We start from the raw sequence: 16,739 nt of genomic DNA on the forward strand, positions 1-16,739 counted from the left end.
TAGGTCTGTCCCTCCTGTCCGTCTATGCATCAGTAGTTCTGTCCCTCCTGTCCGTCTATGCATCAGTAGGTCTGTCCCTCCTGTCCGTCTATGCATCAGTAGTTCTGTCCCTCCTGTCCGTCTATGCTTCAGTAGGTCTGTCCCTCCTGTCCGTCTATGCATCAGTAGTTCTGTCCCTCCTGTCCGTCTATGCATCAGTAGGTCTGTCCCTCCTGTCCGTCTATGCATCAGTAGTTCTGTCCTTCCTGTCCGTCTATGCTTCAGTAGTTCTGTCCCTCCTGTCCGTCTATGCATCAGTAGTTCTGTCCCTCCTGTCCATCTATGCTTCAGTAGTTCTGTCCCTCCTGTCCGTCTATGCATCAGTAGGTCTGTCCCTCCTGTCCGTCTATGCATCAGTAGTTCTGTCCTTCCTGTCCGTCTATGCTTCAGTAGTTCTGTCCCTCCTGTCCGTCTATGCATCAGTAGTTCTGTCCCTCCTGTCCATCTATGCTTCAGTAGTTCTGTCCCTCCTGTCCGTCTATGCATCAGTAGTTCTGTCCCTCCTGTCCGTCTATGCATCAGTAGGTCTGTCCCTCCTGTCCGTCTATGCATCAGTAGTTCTGTCCCTCCTGTCCGTCTATGCTTCAGTAGGTCTGTCCCTCCTGTCCGTCTATGCATCAGTAGTTCTGTCCCTCCTGTCCGTCTATGCATCAGTAGTTCTGTCCCTCCTGTCCGTCTATGCATCAGTAGGTCTGTCCCTCCTGTCCGTCTATGCTTCAGTAGTTCTGTCCCTCCTGTCCGTCTATGCATCAGTAGTTCTGTCCCTCCTGTCCGTCTATGCATCAGTAGTTCTGTCCCTCCTGTCCGTCTATGCATCAGTAGTTCTGTCCTTCCTGTCCATCTATGCATCAGTAGTTCTGTCCCTCCTGTCCGTCTATGCATCAGTAGGTCTGTCCCTCCTGTCCGTCTATGCATCAGTAGTTCTGTCCCTCCTGTCCGTCTATGCATCAGTAGGTCTGTCCCTCCTGTCCGTCTATGCTTCAGTAGGTCTGTCCCTCCTGTCCGTCTATGCATCAGTAGTTCTGTCCCTCCTGTCCGTCTATGCATCAGTAGGTCTGTCCCTCCTGTCCGTCTATGCATCAGTAGTTCTGTCCCTCCTGTCCGTCTATGCTTCAGTAGTTCTGTCCCTCCTGTCCGTCTATGCATCAGTAGTTCTGTCCCTCCTGTCCGTCTATGCATCAGTAGTTCTGTCCCTCCTGTCCATCTATGCTTCAGTAGTTCTGTCCCTCCTGTCCGTCTATGCATCCGTAGTTCTGTCCCTCCTGTCCGTCTATGCTTCAGTAGGTCTGTCCCTCCTGTCCGTCTATGCATCAGTAGTTCTGTCCCTCCTGTCCGTCTATGCATCAGTAGGTCTGTCCCTCCTGTCCGTCTATGCATCAGTAGTTCTGTCCTTCCTGTCCGTCTATGCTTCAGTAGTTCTGTCCCTCCTGTCCGTCTATGCATCAGTAGTTCTGTCCCTCCTGTCCGTCTATGCTTCAGTAGTTCTGTCCCTCCTGTCCGTCTATGCATCAGTAGTTCTGTCCCTCCTGTCCATCTATGCTTCAGTAGTTCTGTCCCTCCTGTCCGTCTATGCATCAGTAGGTCTGTCCCTCCTGTCCGTCTATGCATCAGTAGTTCTGTCCCTCCTGTCCGTCTATGCATCAGTAGTTCTGTCCCTCCTGTCCATCTATGCTTCAGTAGTTCTGTCCCTCCTGTCCGTCTATGCTTCAGTAGTTCTGTCCCTCCTGTCCGTCTATGCTTCAGTAGTTCTGTCCCTCCTGTCCGTCTATGCATCCGTAGTTCTGTCCCTCCTGTCCGTCTATGCATCAGTAGTTCTGTCCCTCCTGTCCATCTATGCATCAGTAGTTCTGTCCCTCCTGTCCGTCTATGCATCAGTAGTTCTGTCCCTCCTGTCCGTCTATGCATCAGTAGTTCTGTCCCTCCTGTCCGTCTATGCATCAGTAGTTCTGTCCCTCCTGTCCATCTATGCTTCAGTAGTTCTGTCCCTCCTGTCCGTCTATGCATCAGTAGGTCTGTCCCTCCTGTCCGTCTATGCATCAGTAGTTCTGTCCCTCCTGTCCGTCTATGCATCAGTAGTTCTGTCCCTCCTGTCCGTCTATGCATCCGTAGTTCTGTCCCTCCTGTCCGTCTATGCATCCGTAGTTCTGTCCCTCCTGTCCGTCTATGCATCAGTAGTTCTGTCCCTCCTGTCCGTCTATGCATCAGTAGTTCTGTCCCTCCTGTCCGTCTATGCATCAGTAGTTCTGTCCCTCCTGTCCATCTATGCATCAGTAGTTCTGTCCCTCCTGTCCGTCTATGCATCCGTAGTTCTGTCCCTCCTGTCCGTCTATGCATCCGTAGTTCTGTCCCTCCTGTCCGTCTATGCATCAGTAGTTCTGTCCCTCCTGTCAAAGGCAGCAAGACAGAACGTAATGGCTGTTGACAGTGCTACAGATGCACTGTTGAAAGATGTCGGCACCAATGGGTTTGTGAAAAAGCCAATCTGACTGTGATGTGGAAGCATAAAGAGTCACCTGGTCGGCTGCGGGTGGATCACGGCTCTCTGCTCGGCCAGCTTTCCCTCTGCTCACAACTCTGAGTGCAAACATTCTGCTTTGAGAGATGTGACATTTAGTCTTGATCACTGGTAATGGGTTCATTAGCGTAGCATCCAAAGCTCACTCTCACTAAACTAATGACACACATTTCGCTGTTGCCAGGAAACGGACTCCGGGGTCTACACCTGCCTGGCTTCCAGCTCCAGTGGAGAGACCAGTTGGAGTGGGGTGCTCACAGTCAAAGGTAAATTGTCTCTGCGTGATTTAAATGCATGCAAATGACTAGCAGCTATATATGCAAAATTATTTGAAGACAATTTATTTGAATAAACCTTTTGCACAGCTGAAAACCGAATCTGAATCTGATTGTCACTCTTCTGTTTCTGCACTATTATTAATTTGGCTAACTTTGAAACAGTCTCTGTGTAACACTTCACTGTTTTAATTAACAGCAGTGAAGTTATTCGTTATAGATTAGAGTAGGACTGCAGATGAGAGCATAGTTGTCAATGTGAGATATTTCTAAAAGGTCTAAGTAACGAGGCTCCTTGTGACTTCTGATTTGCTCAAATGAAACATCTTGCCAGGTCTAATGAACCTATGCGGGTCCCGGAGCTGTTGCTGGGCAGACTGCAGACTGCAAACATAAATGTCGGAAAGAGTATGAATGTGAAGCATGATGTTGACAAAGAGCTGGCCCTCTTTTGGGATGAATAAAGGTTGAAACACACTAACGGCCTCGGTCAGGACACAATGGAGAGATATGGGTCGATGCTGCAGCTCAAAGCACACGCTGCTCTGTGAGGCTCTGCTCTTTTTACCTTCTCCACAACCCATCAGGCATTAAATAAGACTTCAAGCTGGAGAGATTGCATCAGTGGCATTAAACACTGTACTTGTATAGCAGCTTTCATACAAGAAATGTAGCACAACGTGCTTCAGAATAAAGAGAAAGAGACGGAATGAACATAAAAACAGGGAATTAAATGGAGTAACAAGCTGCTCTGATGACACATACGGTTGTTATCTGACTATTAGCGCCGTGATGGTTCGTTAAGATCCAACAGTTGTTATGAGAAGCAGAAACTGTGAAGTCTGTTAGAAGTGAGGAAGTCGGCCCGCAGCGACGCTGATGCAAATGTTCAGTCAACGTTAGATTACACAGAGGACATTATGAGACGCTCATGTTGATGTCTCGTCTCCTTCCTGCCTCCATCTTTGTCTCCTCCCTCACCCTCCAGAGAGTGCAGACCCGTCGGTCGCCCAGGCTGCGGAGCCCTTCCAGCTCCCGGGTCCGCCGCACAAACCCATAGTGACGGACGTGTCCAAGAACAGCGTCTCTCTGACCTGGCAACCCAACGCCCACGAGGGGGGAGCAGCCGTCACCGCCTTCATCATTGAGGCCTTCAGGTGAGTTCCCCAAAATCTAGGATACGCACTCGTTCCCTCGTTGAGTATCTTCACTGCTTTACCCGTCTGCTACTTCAGAGAATACCTTTGTCTCTAATCATACATGTTCTTTATTTAACAGGCTGTATTCTTCTTCTGTTGAATATCTTCAAATTCAACAATTTTAATGTGAAAGCATCTTTCTTGTCAGAACAGAAGACCTTTTTCATTACGGGACACTAAATCATCTTCGCTGATTTCCAGACTCATGCAATTCTTTCATGCTTTGCAGTTCTTTAAAGAGAGTCGTGCTGCCACACGTATTCATTAGTATTCGACCTTGAAAAGACAAAAAACTCAACAGAACAATTTCATGGATTAAATGTACGAGCAGGAGTGCATTTCATTTCAGGTTAGGCAAAATGATTCTAAATATGACAGCAATGTAACAAGCATGCGAGAGGACCCATTTGTACACTCATGAGCCGGAATGCACTACAGCAGAAAGTGCCACTTGAGTGGAAGTCCAGCTTGGATTGATGAGGGGGATTTAGCTGAGCAGGATAGGCGGCTCCACGGATGGACGGAGGCCTCCAGATGAAGATAGGATGGTGTTATGGGGAAACGTGTCCCTCCGACTCGATATAGAGGAGAACACCACCAGAGCTTAATCAGATCCAGATGTCCACCGTGGCCCGTGGCAGCGGCGGAGCGTTTCCAAGGAACGCTCGCTGATTCTTTATAAAGCAGCTGGAGGGGACTGCTGGGATGTCTGCAATAACATGTCTTTGCCTGGGGTGCTGAGGTTTGTTTGTGAGAGTACAGACAAGAGCAAAGGGTTGGGGCACGTGTGCGTGTGTGCGTGTGTGCGTGTGCGTGTGCGTGTGTGTGCGTGTGCGTGTGTGTGTGTGTGTGTGTACATATGCAAGGTGTAATAGTGTTGATTTAATGTAAGATGGCAGACGGTTCATTCTGCTGGTGAGACTGTATTCACTTTCTCTTGTCTCGGGTCACATCCTTGTGTGTGAACTCCCAACTCCTTCACAAAGTTACCTTGAATCCACCTCCAGCATAGGGCGGCCTGCACACACACACACACAAGATGAGTATTCATGAGTCGTTTTCCTCTTTGGTCTAATTGTGCAGTTCAGCACTACTGAAGCTCCTTCCCCACAAACCCCCACAGTACCCTTGGGGGAACTCTAAAAGAGTCAAAGACATGGTTGGAGAGGCCTTTGTGACTGCCGCTCTACCAAGGTGACAGTGGATTCACGGAGGCAGAGGAAGAGGAAGAGGCGGGGTGAGCGGCGGCGGGATAATGTATCTGGGGGGGTGCCACAAGGCTCAGAAGATGCCCTCCTTCCCACCGGCAGCTGCGGCTTCTTACATGCCCCGTTAGATTATTCATCAGGACGCAAATTGCATCACTTGAAGATGTTCTCGCGAGCAGAAACTTCTCTCAGTGACTTTGCTCACATCTGCTGTTGTTTAGCAGATACGAAATATGAGAGGGAGCCAGAAATAGATCCCGCTATCGCCTGGAGATCTTCTCAAGCTTTGGTTAAATTGTGCGGCTGCACAGCAAATCAGCATTGCAAAGCAGTGCTGACACTGGTTCAGTGGTGGAAAGTAACTAAAGGAGCCTTCCTTTACTCAGGTATCGTAGTTAAGTACACATGTGATGTACTTGTACCTTACTTGAGTATTTGATTGTACTCCACCTTAATGAACGATAAGAGTGAGATGCTGTTACACATTAATGCAGGAGTAGTAATAGCATAATGACCTTTGTTTGATTACTGTTTGCATTCTAATAATTTGGACAGATATGGAAATGTACATTTTAAGGAACACTAGCCACTCGAGATGTTATTGTTTATTTTGAAACTATTTTAGTTCATTAAATGTTATAATACATCTCTCTATCTGGCTTGGTAAATTTCACATACACAAATCTAAATATGCCATGTCATCCCATTTAATAGGTTTTAATGGAGTCTCTAAAACATGTAAATAACAAGACAGGGTTGTCTGCCATGCTTCATGATAACCAGTTCTCCATCGAGTGCATCATTGCTGTCATGCTATTTCGTTTTCTTCTCTCTCTCTTCGTCTCTCACATTCATCTCCCTCATTATTATTAAAGTCTGTCATTTATCTTTCTTGACGATATATCTGGAGTCTTGGATGTCTGACTTTCTACCGTTTATTTTCTTCATAAATACGTTTAATAAATCTAAAATGCTGCATAGATTCTGTCTGAGGAAACATTTTGATGTTTCAATGTAACAGCAAGCGCCGGACGATGCAAGGCAGAATGAATGAGATTCGGTTAAAGATCACGTTTGCTCATTAAATATCATGTTGCATCCAAAACTGAGTCATTTGTTTCTGCTTTCCTCTCACAGCCAATCAGCGGGAAGCACGTGGCAGACTGTAGCCGACATGGTCAAGATAGAAACGCACACCATCACCGGCCTCCTCCCCAACACCATCTACCTGTTCATTGTCCGAGCCGTCAACGCCTACGGCCTGAGTGACCCGAGCCCCATCTCTGAGCCCGTCAGAACCCAAGGTCAGTCTGCGCCTCTCTCATGACTCGCATCGAGACTCGTGTGAAGAACACCACCGCTGTCGTGTGTGCTAATGCATCGGCAGCAACCCTTTGAGGAGTCTGTGTTTCCCCTCAGATGTGAGTCCAACGGGTCAGGGAGTGGACCACAGGCAGGTGCAGAGGGAGCTGGGAGAGGTGGCCGTCCAGCTGCAAGAGCCCGTCACGCTAACAACAGCCTCCATCCGAGTGTCCTGGACTGTGAGTGGCTCTTTGTGGGTCTATGCTTTATGTAGGGATGGTTGCGGGTTCAGTTCTCCACTTCTCTTCTCTCTTATCTTTTTTTAATCGATTCATCAAGGTTGACCGTCAGTCTCAGTACGTCCAGGGCTACCGTCTCTTCTACCGACCCAGCGGGGGAACCTGGCTCCTCCAGGACATCAACTCCCCCTCCGAACGCATCACCGTCCTCACCGGCCTGCTCAAAGGAACTGAGTACGAGATGAAGATCCGTCCCTATTTCGACGAATTCCAGGGAAAGGACAGCCGAACGTTACTGGTCCGAACCCCGGAGGAGGGTAATGAATGTGATGACTTCTGAAAACGTGTCCGTACCAGGAAGAGATTCAAAGAAGAGCTTGTGTTACTAAACCAGCCAGGCCCTTCTCCTTTGACATGGCAGGGCCTTGGATGGCTGTTCATTAGCCTGCCTGGCACCGCATGAATCTCAGTAACGTTATCTCATTTCGGGGTTCATTTTATATCCTCTGCAAGTTTGGGTTCATTTATATTGATCGCAGTTTCTATTAAATTCAGCTCCACACAGCAGTTTGATATGAGTTCATCCAAAGTCTATTCAAAACAAGAGAGATTTTTATTTTTTTTATAGACTTTGGATCGACCTGCCTGAGTAGCTTAGTATTAAATGTTTAGAGAAGAAGATCAAACGTGATTCTCTCCTGCTACAGCTCACTTTCATGTTTCTCGACTTGTGGTTTTTATCTCCTTGCTTTTATTGCCTTTTAGATTTAGTTTTGTACTCACTTGTCATTGTGCTCACCATGTTGCTGTAATGACATGAATGATGTCTCCCCCCCCCCCCCCCCCCCACCTCCCCAGTCCCCAGTGGCCCACCCAGAGCTGTCACAGTGGTTACAGTGAAGCTAAGCAACAGCTCCAGCATCAGCGTCTCCTGGGAGCCTCCGCCCAGCGAGATGCAGAACGGCATCATCCAGGAGTACAGGGTAAACACGCCTCAGCAGCGCCTCTGCGTTCTCATCTGAAGGCAGCAACGACTGCTAGACAACACAATCCTACTGCGGCACGCTTCCTTTGAAACCAGATTTGCATTAAACAAATATGAATTATGAGATTTCTTTAATTATAGTTGTACCAGTCACGAATGAGGAAGCCGTCACAAGATGACCCTAATATTCAGTTCATTCAGGTTACATGCAGAGATTAAAAAAAATTCAAAGGGAGAGAAAAATCCTCCGGCTGTTTCTGTAGGACTTCAAACGTAGAGTTCAATGTCGACTGTACATTTAACACGGAATATCTGACTGATCAAAGTGATGAAGGATTGCAGAATGTAGTTAGCTTTCGTCAGTCAATGACGATGCAAACACACCTTCGACTGAGCCCTATAGACTGATTTTTAAAAGTGTCACAAAGCCAAACCAGAGGCCCGAAATGAGCCGCCGAATGACTTCAATGCCATCTCTGTGAATCCCACCAGGTGTGGTGTGTGGGCAGCAGCGGCGGTGACAACCAGACGCGCTCCTTCATCAACAGGACGGTGGACGGGAACACGTTGTCCACAGCGCTGAAGGGCCTGATGCCCGGCGTGCTGTACCAGGTGGAGGTGGCGGCGGTGACCGGCGCCGGCATCGGCACCCGCAGTCAGCCGGTGTCTGTCCTCATCAGTGAGTCCACAGTGACACAAACAGATGTAGAAACATGAGCGGGCCAAGATGCAGGTGCACTACAGACAAACCTTGTTTCTGTTATTTCATTTATAAATAATGGTAAATGGACTGTACAGTCTTTCTGACCACTCAGAGCGCTTTCAGTCAAGGTGCCACCTGCCCATCAGGGCTAACCAACATTCATACAACGTTCACACACCATTAGAGTTTAGAGTCCAATAGACCAGAAATCAGGGTATGCTTTAGGGCGGGGCTACCTTGTGATTGACAGGTAGCTACGACTTCATGAAAGTTAATTGTAACATTCTCGTTGCTTGAAAAAGTCTTATTCACTGTCGGTTGTACTTAGCGCCACCCTCTCGTGTCCCATCTGTTCAAAATAGTCCGTAAACCGATGAGTGAGGTCACAGTGACGATGTCCACTTCTTAGATACAGTCTCCGATCGGTCCACAACTTCAGTCTGGACTGAAAAATCTCAACAGCTGTTAGATGGATTGCCATTCAATTTTGTACACACATTGATGGTCCCCAGAGGATGATTCCTGAGGATTCAAGTCATCAACTAACTTTTCATCTGAGCAGTGTAAACCAGTCGCTAACATGTCATCATCAGGTCAAAATCGAATCGTTCCAATACTTTGGTTCATGACGAGACACTGCAGAACTAACATTCCCATCAGGCTCAGCTGTGTTTTGGACTTAGTGCTAATTAGCGAATGTTAGCACACTAATATCCTAACTTAAGATCAGGGATGGGGTAAATGGTTTACCTGCTAAAAATCAGCATGTTAGCATTTTCATTTTGACCATGTTACCATGCTGATGTTATCATTTAGCTGCTCTACTTCTATCATCATTGTTGAATGTCTTATAATGGTACTATCACTGTGGATACTGTGGATTGTTAGGTTTTAAGTGGATGCTCTGTTTGGCTTTAAAGACAATAAAGACATACAAATAAATACACTGAAATACACTGGCTGGTTAAATACAACAGATCAACAGACAACATAGAACTCCCTCAGTTCTTATGATGTTGTGTTATTTTGCCCTCCACCCTCCCATTCTCTCCCCCCAGAGCTGCCAGCTGAACAGCCCTCCGTGCCAGGAGGCGGAGGCGGAGGCGGCGGAGGCGGCAGCACCAGCGACGGCGGCGAGGAGAGCAGCGTGAGTCTGGCCGAGCAGATCACCGGCGTGGTCAAGCAGCCGGCGTTCATCGCGGGCATCGGTGGAGCCTGCTGGGTCATCCTCATGGGCTTCAGCGTCTGGATCTACTGCCGGCGCAAGAAGAGGAAGGAGCTGAGCCACTACACCGCCTCCTTCGCCTACACACCAGCAGGTCAGGAGGAGTGATTCACATGTAGAACGCTACATTATCGATGACTCTCTTGCTGCCGTCTGGCACTGAGGGAAGTCGTGGGATCGGTCATTGAGATTGTAGTCCAAGGCATTTCTTTTCATACATTTAGGGGCATTTATGCTGATCTTTGTTTAGTAAAGTATTGTCTTCACTGAACTAAGAGAGAAAATAGGCTCCAAAACTGTAACATCCATGAGTGCGTTTCCCACCTCTCATCACTCTCTCTGTCTCTCTTTGTCTCTTTGTCTTCTGCAGTTGGCTTCCCTCATGTAGAGGGAACAGTACTCAATGGAAGGTAATTATATCCTGCTGTGTATCTGTAATCTGTTTAAATCCACAGTAATTAATAGAAAGAATGAATAAATGTTGCTATCCAGCCTCTTGCTTGCTGTTCTTGCTGTATTTCCATCCGGACAGTCCTTGCTGCTGCACTGTGTCCAACCACGTCTTAAATTAAAGCCAGAATGTCTCCGTAGGCCCGGCGTGCTGGGAGGCAACATGGGCAACTACCCGTGGCTGGCAGACTCTTGGCCCACCACCAACCTGGTCCACAGCGGCAAAGAGGCAGTCAACTGCTGCAGCAGCAATCACGACACAGCTGAGAGATACTACAACGGTAGGAGGCTGCGTAGAGACGTCTATGAACGTCCGTCTGTTTCGTTCAGTTAAAGCATCAAAGTGTGGTGATAAGTAGAAGCGCTCAATGCGACAAAACAAAGCAGGAAAAGCTAAACATGAATGAATGAATAAACATGACCTCCATCCCCGTGTAGACGCAGGAATCTCCAACTACCTGAATCAGACGGAGAAGTACAGCATAGGCGGCTCCACCGAAGGGCCTATCTACAGCACCATCGACGCCACCAACGAAGACCCGCACAGCTTCGCCTACAGCCAGCAAGCCTCCACGGCTCCCTACGCCTCCACCTCCATCATGCCTTTCACCAACCAGATTCAGCCGCCTGTCCACAGCGGCGAGCAGCAGGAGGACGGACACTGGATCGCCCAGCCGGGGCTGTCCGGAGCTCAGTACGCCCAGCCGGACCGCTGCAATGGTGAGGAGGGCACCGGGGACCGATGCTGTGTTGTAGCTCAACAACACAACCAGCGTATTTAGTTCTGTCCTTTTTCTTTCTGCCGGAAGCTTTTAGCTGTTCTAATGTTAAGTAGCTTTTGTTATTTTCACATTATCAATAATTATTTGTTTTAATTTGAGCTGAAATGATTAGTAAAGCGCATAAATAATTTATCAGCATCTATTTTGATAACTAAGTCATTTCTCAAGCAAAATACCGATAAGTATCAGTTCAGCTTCTCCTGCTCATTTTCATTGTATGTGACATTAAAGTGAATATTTTAAGGTTTTAGATTGTTGGTCATCGGGCGGGGCAATATTTAGATATTATATTGATATTGTCATATGAGAACAGATGTTACATCTAACATCGCCTTAGATTTGAGAGATTGTAATATCACATAAATGTCTTTTCCTGCTTTTGAAGGCTGCATTACAGTAAAGCGATGTACCAGGCTGTTCTAGCTGATCTGACATTATATCAGTACTGATGATTATTTATCAAAAATATCTTCATCAATATTTTGTAAAGGTGCCAATATTCCAACTTACAATTTCTATTTCCAGATATTTGGTCAAAAACTGGTTGGCCCTGGTTGGTCAGATACACAAGCAATGCATTCATTTGGTGCATTTTTCCATCAAACGGTGGAATAATCAATTGAGAAAAATAATGAGATTAGTGGACAACAAATATAATAATAAGTAGCAGACCTAGTATCCAACAGACTACCTTCTCTGTTCATTGATTCTACCCTCAACCTTTGCAGTTGTATGAATCATTTCTTCAGTGATCAAATCAAAATAGATCTTTTGCTCCTAACTCATACCCATTTTCATATCTTTCAGCCACGGGTTGCTGATATGTGTCATGTGTCAATTATGCTGGAGATAATTCAGCTCAATGTAAGAAGGTCTCTTCCTCCAGAGAATCATAGTGTTTCTGTGTGTTCCTACAGGTAGTAAGCCCAAGCAGAAGGCCATGGGTAAGGCCGTCAAGACCCCGTCTCTGACCTGGATGGAGGCGCTGCCCCCTCCTCCCCCCATTGGAGAGCTGGAACAGAGTGAGCCGGACGAGCAGCCCCCCGAGCACGAGGACATGGACATAGGGTGAGTCAGACACACACACATCTCTATCATTTGTGTCACACTGCTGCACCATCATTTAGACTCAGCGTCGCCTCTAACAGCCACATTGCGTATCGAACCCTCTTTTGCCTCCGGCCTTAACAACTCAATTACCTCGGCTTCGGTCAACTGCTTTTAGTGATTAAGCTGTTTTCTCGACACAATTTGCTGTGTTCCTCCTTTCCATTCGCTCTCTGCAACCACAGAGCAAACTATCGTTCTGTCTCACGCTCCTGGCAGCAATCTCACTCAAGTGGAAGCTCAGTCTCCTGCAGTGTTGCCAAAGGCAAGGCCCTCTCAGTCGCCTGAACGAACAGCATTCATGTTTAAGTCGCCTCGTGTCCAGCTGGAATCGAAGGCGGCAGTGAGCTAACAGGCCCCCCAACTATGTCGTTTAAGAGCACACACACACGCTTAAGATCCAGCTCATCTCATACACTGTATCATGGAGCTGTGACGCTGCTCTTTGTCTGTGTAGCTCGGATGAGGAGTGGTGTCCCCCCCTCCCGGAGAGGACCTACCTGATGGAGGGCTGCGAGGATGGACCCTGTCCCCCGCAGAGGAACAATGCCTCCTCCCCGGCCACCTCCTACAGCCACCAGTCCACCGCCACGCTCACGCCGTCGCCTCACGAGGAGAGCCGAGCCCCCCATGACCTCCCCCGCCTCAACCACGTGGACGGCCAGCAGCTCTCACGGTATGTGAACTGGGAGCATTGACTGGGCGGTTCATTTTCTACTCCACATTAACTCGTGACCCTGAACTCTTCTCATGCACAAACACAGTCGTCTGCTTTATCCAAACCTCCTCTCTGCTTTTATGCGCTTTTCTCCCTGAAGATTTGACTGTCCACTGTTCTCTGCTAACAGAAGGATGCTACGATGCAATGGTCATTATATAATTATTATAATGTCATTTAGTTCAGATGAATCTGTCAACATGGAGAAATTCCTCCATCAAAGAAGGTTCTTTTTTTTAGCATTATCTAATTCGCTAAAAGTTATGTAATTGTACCTTTTAAGCAACTATGTACATTTTTAAAGACAGAATAAGAAAATCATCTCGTCACAAATGTAAAGTGCTCAATTCCATTTGCCTCTCCAGCCTTCCTTGGTCTGGTATGACCGGTAGCTTAAAGTGGCTAATGTTAGCTAACTATAGATACTGTAACAGCCCCGGGGTGGTCAGGGGTGTTACTGGACAATATGCAATACTTATGAAGACACGGAGACGTAAAGACGTGGCAATGAAATACTTTACTGGGATATTGGTAACGACACAGCAGCCACACAGCCAATACAAGTCCGTTAAGCAAGAGAAGGGTCTAGGTGCAGTTCCGGGGTCTGATACACAAGGCGCAATTCTCGTACGGTCCAGGGATGGGGCAGGGGCGTCGTTCTCCTCCAAGCAGGGGTCAGTAGCCGGGGGCAATCCAGTGGGGGTAGTCTTCCGTTCCAGGGTCGTTGGCTAAGTAGTCTCACAATATCTCACCGTCTTGAATGGTTTCACCTAAGTTACTTCCCCTGACTTCACATCTTCCTTCTCCTTTTATCTCCGCCCATGAAGCTCCCCTGGCCGGCTCTCTCAGGTGTGCCTGGTTGCGCTGATTGCCTGCTGGCACTAAGGGGGCGTGTGCAAAGTGCAATCCATTTCTCTCTGGTAGTCTGTAGTACCTTCCTGCCATCACTACTCCCTGGGCTCGCCCACCCCGGCTGCCACACACCCCCCCCCTTAAATCTGACCTGGGGGGAGGACTGCTCCAGGAACACCAGGCGTCCCTGCGGGACAAGGCATCGGCGTTTCCGTGAGCGGCACCGGATCTGTGGACGACAGAGAAGGCATAGGGCTGCAGAGACAGAAACCAGCGGGTGACCCGGGCGTTATTTTCTTTATTTCTCGACATCCATACCAATGGGGCATGGTCGGTGACCAGAGTGAACTTTCGTCCCAATAAGTAATATTTGAGCTCGCCCAGGGCCCACTTGATGGCTAGGCATTCTTTTTCCACTGTGGAATATTTCTGTTCCCTGGGCAAGAGTTTTCTGCTGATGTATGTTATCGGGTGTTCCTCACCATTTTGTACTTGGGCCAGGACGGCGCCTACCCCGGTCTCTGATGCGTCGGTCTGGACCACCAACGGTTTCTCAAAGTCCGGGGTCACCAACACTGGTTCTGAACACAGCACCCTCTTGAGGTTCTCGAAGGCCTCCTCTGTCTCTGCTGTCCACTGGATCCGCTCTGGCAGCCGGTTTCCTGTTAGGTCCGTCAGGGGAGCTGCAAGGGAGGAAAAGTGGGGGACAAATCGCCTGTAATAGCTCGCCAGTCCAATAAATGCCCTTACTTGTTTCTTGGTGCGGGGGCGGGGCCATTCCCGGATCGCCTCGACCTTCCCTACCTGGGGCTTGACGCAACCTCGCCCAATGGTGTACCCCAGGTAATCCGCATCTCGGAGGCCGAGGCGACACTTTTTGGGGTTAGCTGTTAGCCCCGCTCCCCTCAGGGCTCGGAGCACGGCGTCGACCCGACGCAGGTGGGTCCCCCACTCCTCCCCATGTACGACGATGTCGTCTAGGTACGCCGCGGCATACTCTCGGTGGGGCCGAAGGACTTGGTCCATCAGCCTCTGGTAGGTAGGTGGGGCCCCGTGGAGACCGAAGGGGAGCCGTTTGTACTGGTACAGCCCCTCGGGGGTGGCGAAGGCTGTCTTCTCTCTGGCCTCGGGGGCCAAGGCCACTTGCCAGTAGCCCTTCGTGAGGTCCAGGGTGGTAATGAATCTGGCACTCCCTACCCGTTCGATCATCTCGTCCACTCGTGGCATCGGGTAGGCGTCGAATTTGGAGATCTGGTTGAGCTGGCGGAAGTCATTGCAGAACCTGACTGAGCCGTCAGGTTTGGGGACGAGGACGATGGGGCTACACCACTCGCTTCTGGAGGGCTCGATTATGTCCGCCTGCAACATTTTGCGTACCTCTGTCTCAATGGCGGTCCTCCTGGCTTCTGGCACCCGATACGGCCTGAGACGTACCTTCTTCCCAGGTTCGGTATGTATGTGATGGTGGATGAGGTCGGTGTACCCCGGCTCTGGGGAGAAGACGTCCCGGAATCGGTCCACTAGCTCGCGGAGGTCTTGCTTTTGGCTGGGGGTCAGCTGCTCTCCCATGGGGACCTCTACTGCCTCCGTCTTTCCTGTGGTGGGAGGGGAAGAGAGAGAGAGGGAAAATAGGGCCTCACGGGCCACCCATTTTTTTAGCAGGTTAATGTGATACACCTTTGTTGGATGTCGTCGCCCTGGTTGTCTTACCCTGTAGTTCACTTCTCCTATTTTTTCCATTATTTCATAGGGTCCATTCCACCGAGCCAGGAATTTGCACTCAGATGTGGGGACTAATACCAGGACTCGGTCCCCCGGGCTAAATTCTCTGGGCTGGGTTCCCCTATTGTAGACCCGGGCTTGGGCAGTCTGGGCCTCGGCCATGTGTTCTCGAACCATCGGCCAAATTGTTGCCATTCTCTCTCTTACCTCTTCCACGTGTTCCACCAGCGTACGGTGGGGTGATGGCTGGTGTTCCCAGGCCTCTTTGGCCAGGTCGAGGAGTCCCCGGGGCCGTCTTCCGTACAGCAGCTCGAAGGGGGAAAATCCCGTGGAGGCCTGGGGAACCTCACGAATGGAGAACATGAGGAAAGGGAGCAGCTGATCCCAATTACGTCCGTCTGCCTCCATGGCTTTCCGGAGCATCCGTTTCAGGGTCTGATTAAACCTCTCTACTAGGCCGTCTGTCTGCGGGTGGTATACCGACGTTCTTAACTGGTTTACCTTCATTAGCCCGCACAGGTCCCTCATGATTCTTGACATGAAGGGGGTCCCCTGATCAGTCAAGATCTCGTCCGGGATGCCTACACGAGAAAATAACATCATTAATTCCCTGGCAATACCTTTGGTGGCCATGGTCCGAAGGGGAATGGCCTCTGGGTAGCGAGTGGCGTAATCCAGCACCACCAAGATGTACTGGAATCCCTTACTGGACCTTGGGAGGGGTCCCACCAAATCCATCGCAATCCTACTGAAGGGAATTGAAATAATGGGTAAGGGGATCAGCGGATTGCGATGGTGCGGCTGGGGGGCGACCCGCTGGCAGTCAGGACAGCTCCGGCAGTAGTCCTCCACCGTTTTTTTCACCCCGGGCCAGTAAAACCGGGCCTTGATTCTGTCCAGGGTTTTCTCCACCCCCAGGTGGGCCCCCAACAGGTGGGTGTGGGCCATCTGGAGCACCACCGACACAAAAGGGCGGGGCACCAATAACAACTCAAGGGGTGCCCCGTCCTTCATTACCACTTGATACAACAAATTAGCTTTAATGGCAAAGTGAGGGTAAATTAGTTGTCTTACCCCATCCATGGGTTTGCCGTCCACCACGGACACCTGTCGCAGGGCATTTTGGAGGTTGGCGTCCTCCAGCTGGGCGGTCCCGAAGCGTCCCGCTAGAGGGGCAGGCAGGGGTTGGTCCTCGGGGTTTAGTGGGAACAAATCAGCCCAGGCGTCCTCACTGGCCTGGCTTGGATCCCTTTCTTCGGGGGCTGGAAGAGGGTCCTCCTCCCTGGCTGGACGGATGGCGGCTTCCGCGGCCCGGACGGCGGTGCTGGCGGCGCCTTCTGAGAGGGGGGACGTGGAGCTCAGGGGGTCGGCCCCCTGGAACCCACACAACTTTCCTGGTGTGCGGTGTGGTTTTCGTG

At 49.6% G+C, this 16,739-nt stretch overlaps 1 protein-coding gene across 3 annotated transcripts in view; it reads left to right on the plus strand.

Annotated features, from left to right (window-relative positions):
• robo3 (roundabout, axon guidance receptor, homolog 3) overlaps positions 1-16,739 on the plus strand; it is a gene marked incomplete at its 5' end in the record, with an annotated part of 178,181 nt that overhangs the window by 152,990 nt on the left and 8,452 nt on the right. For all 3 annotated transcript variants that reach the window (XM_079283902.1, XM_079283903.1, XM_079283904.1), the window contains 13 exons: positions 2,739-2,820; positions 3,818-3,986; positions 6,374-6,540; positions 6,656-6,777; positions 6,878-7,094; positions 7,636-7,760; positions 8,255-8,441; positions 9,524-9,784; positions 10,061-10,100; positions 10,282-10,421; positions 10,579-10,860; positions 11,840-11,990; positions 12,487-12,705. In XM_079283902.1, the coding sequence (XP_079140028.1) occupies positions 2,739-2,820; positions 3,818-3,986; positions 6,374-6,540; positions 6,656-6,777; positions 6,878-7,094; positions 7,636-7,760; positions 8,255-8,441; positions 9,524-9,784; positions 10,061-10,100; positions 10,282-10,421; positions 10,579-10,860; positions 11,840-11,990; positions 12,487-12,705 (2,162 nt within the window). The remainder of the gene's footprint in view (positions 1-2,738; positions 2,821-3,817; positions 3,987-6,373; positions 6,541-6,655; positions 6,778-6,877; positions 7,095-7,635; positions 7,761-8,254; positions 8,442-9,523; positions 9,785-10,060; positions 10,101-10,281; positions 10,422-10,578; positions 10,861-11,839; positions 11,991-12,486; positions 12,706-16,739) is intronic.

Source organism: Melanostigma gelatinosum, assembly GCF_949748355.1.
Source record: "Melanostigma gelatinosum genome assembly, chromosome: 14".
NCBI lineage: Eukaryota > Metazoa > Chordata > Actinopteri > Perciformes > Zoarcidae > Melanostigma > Melanostigma gelatinosum.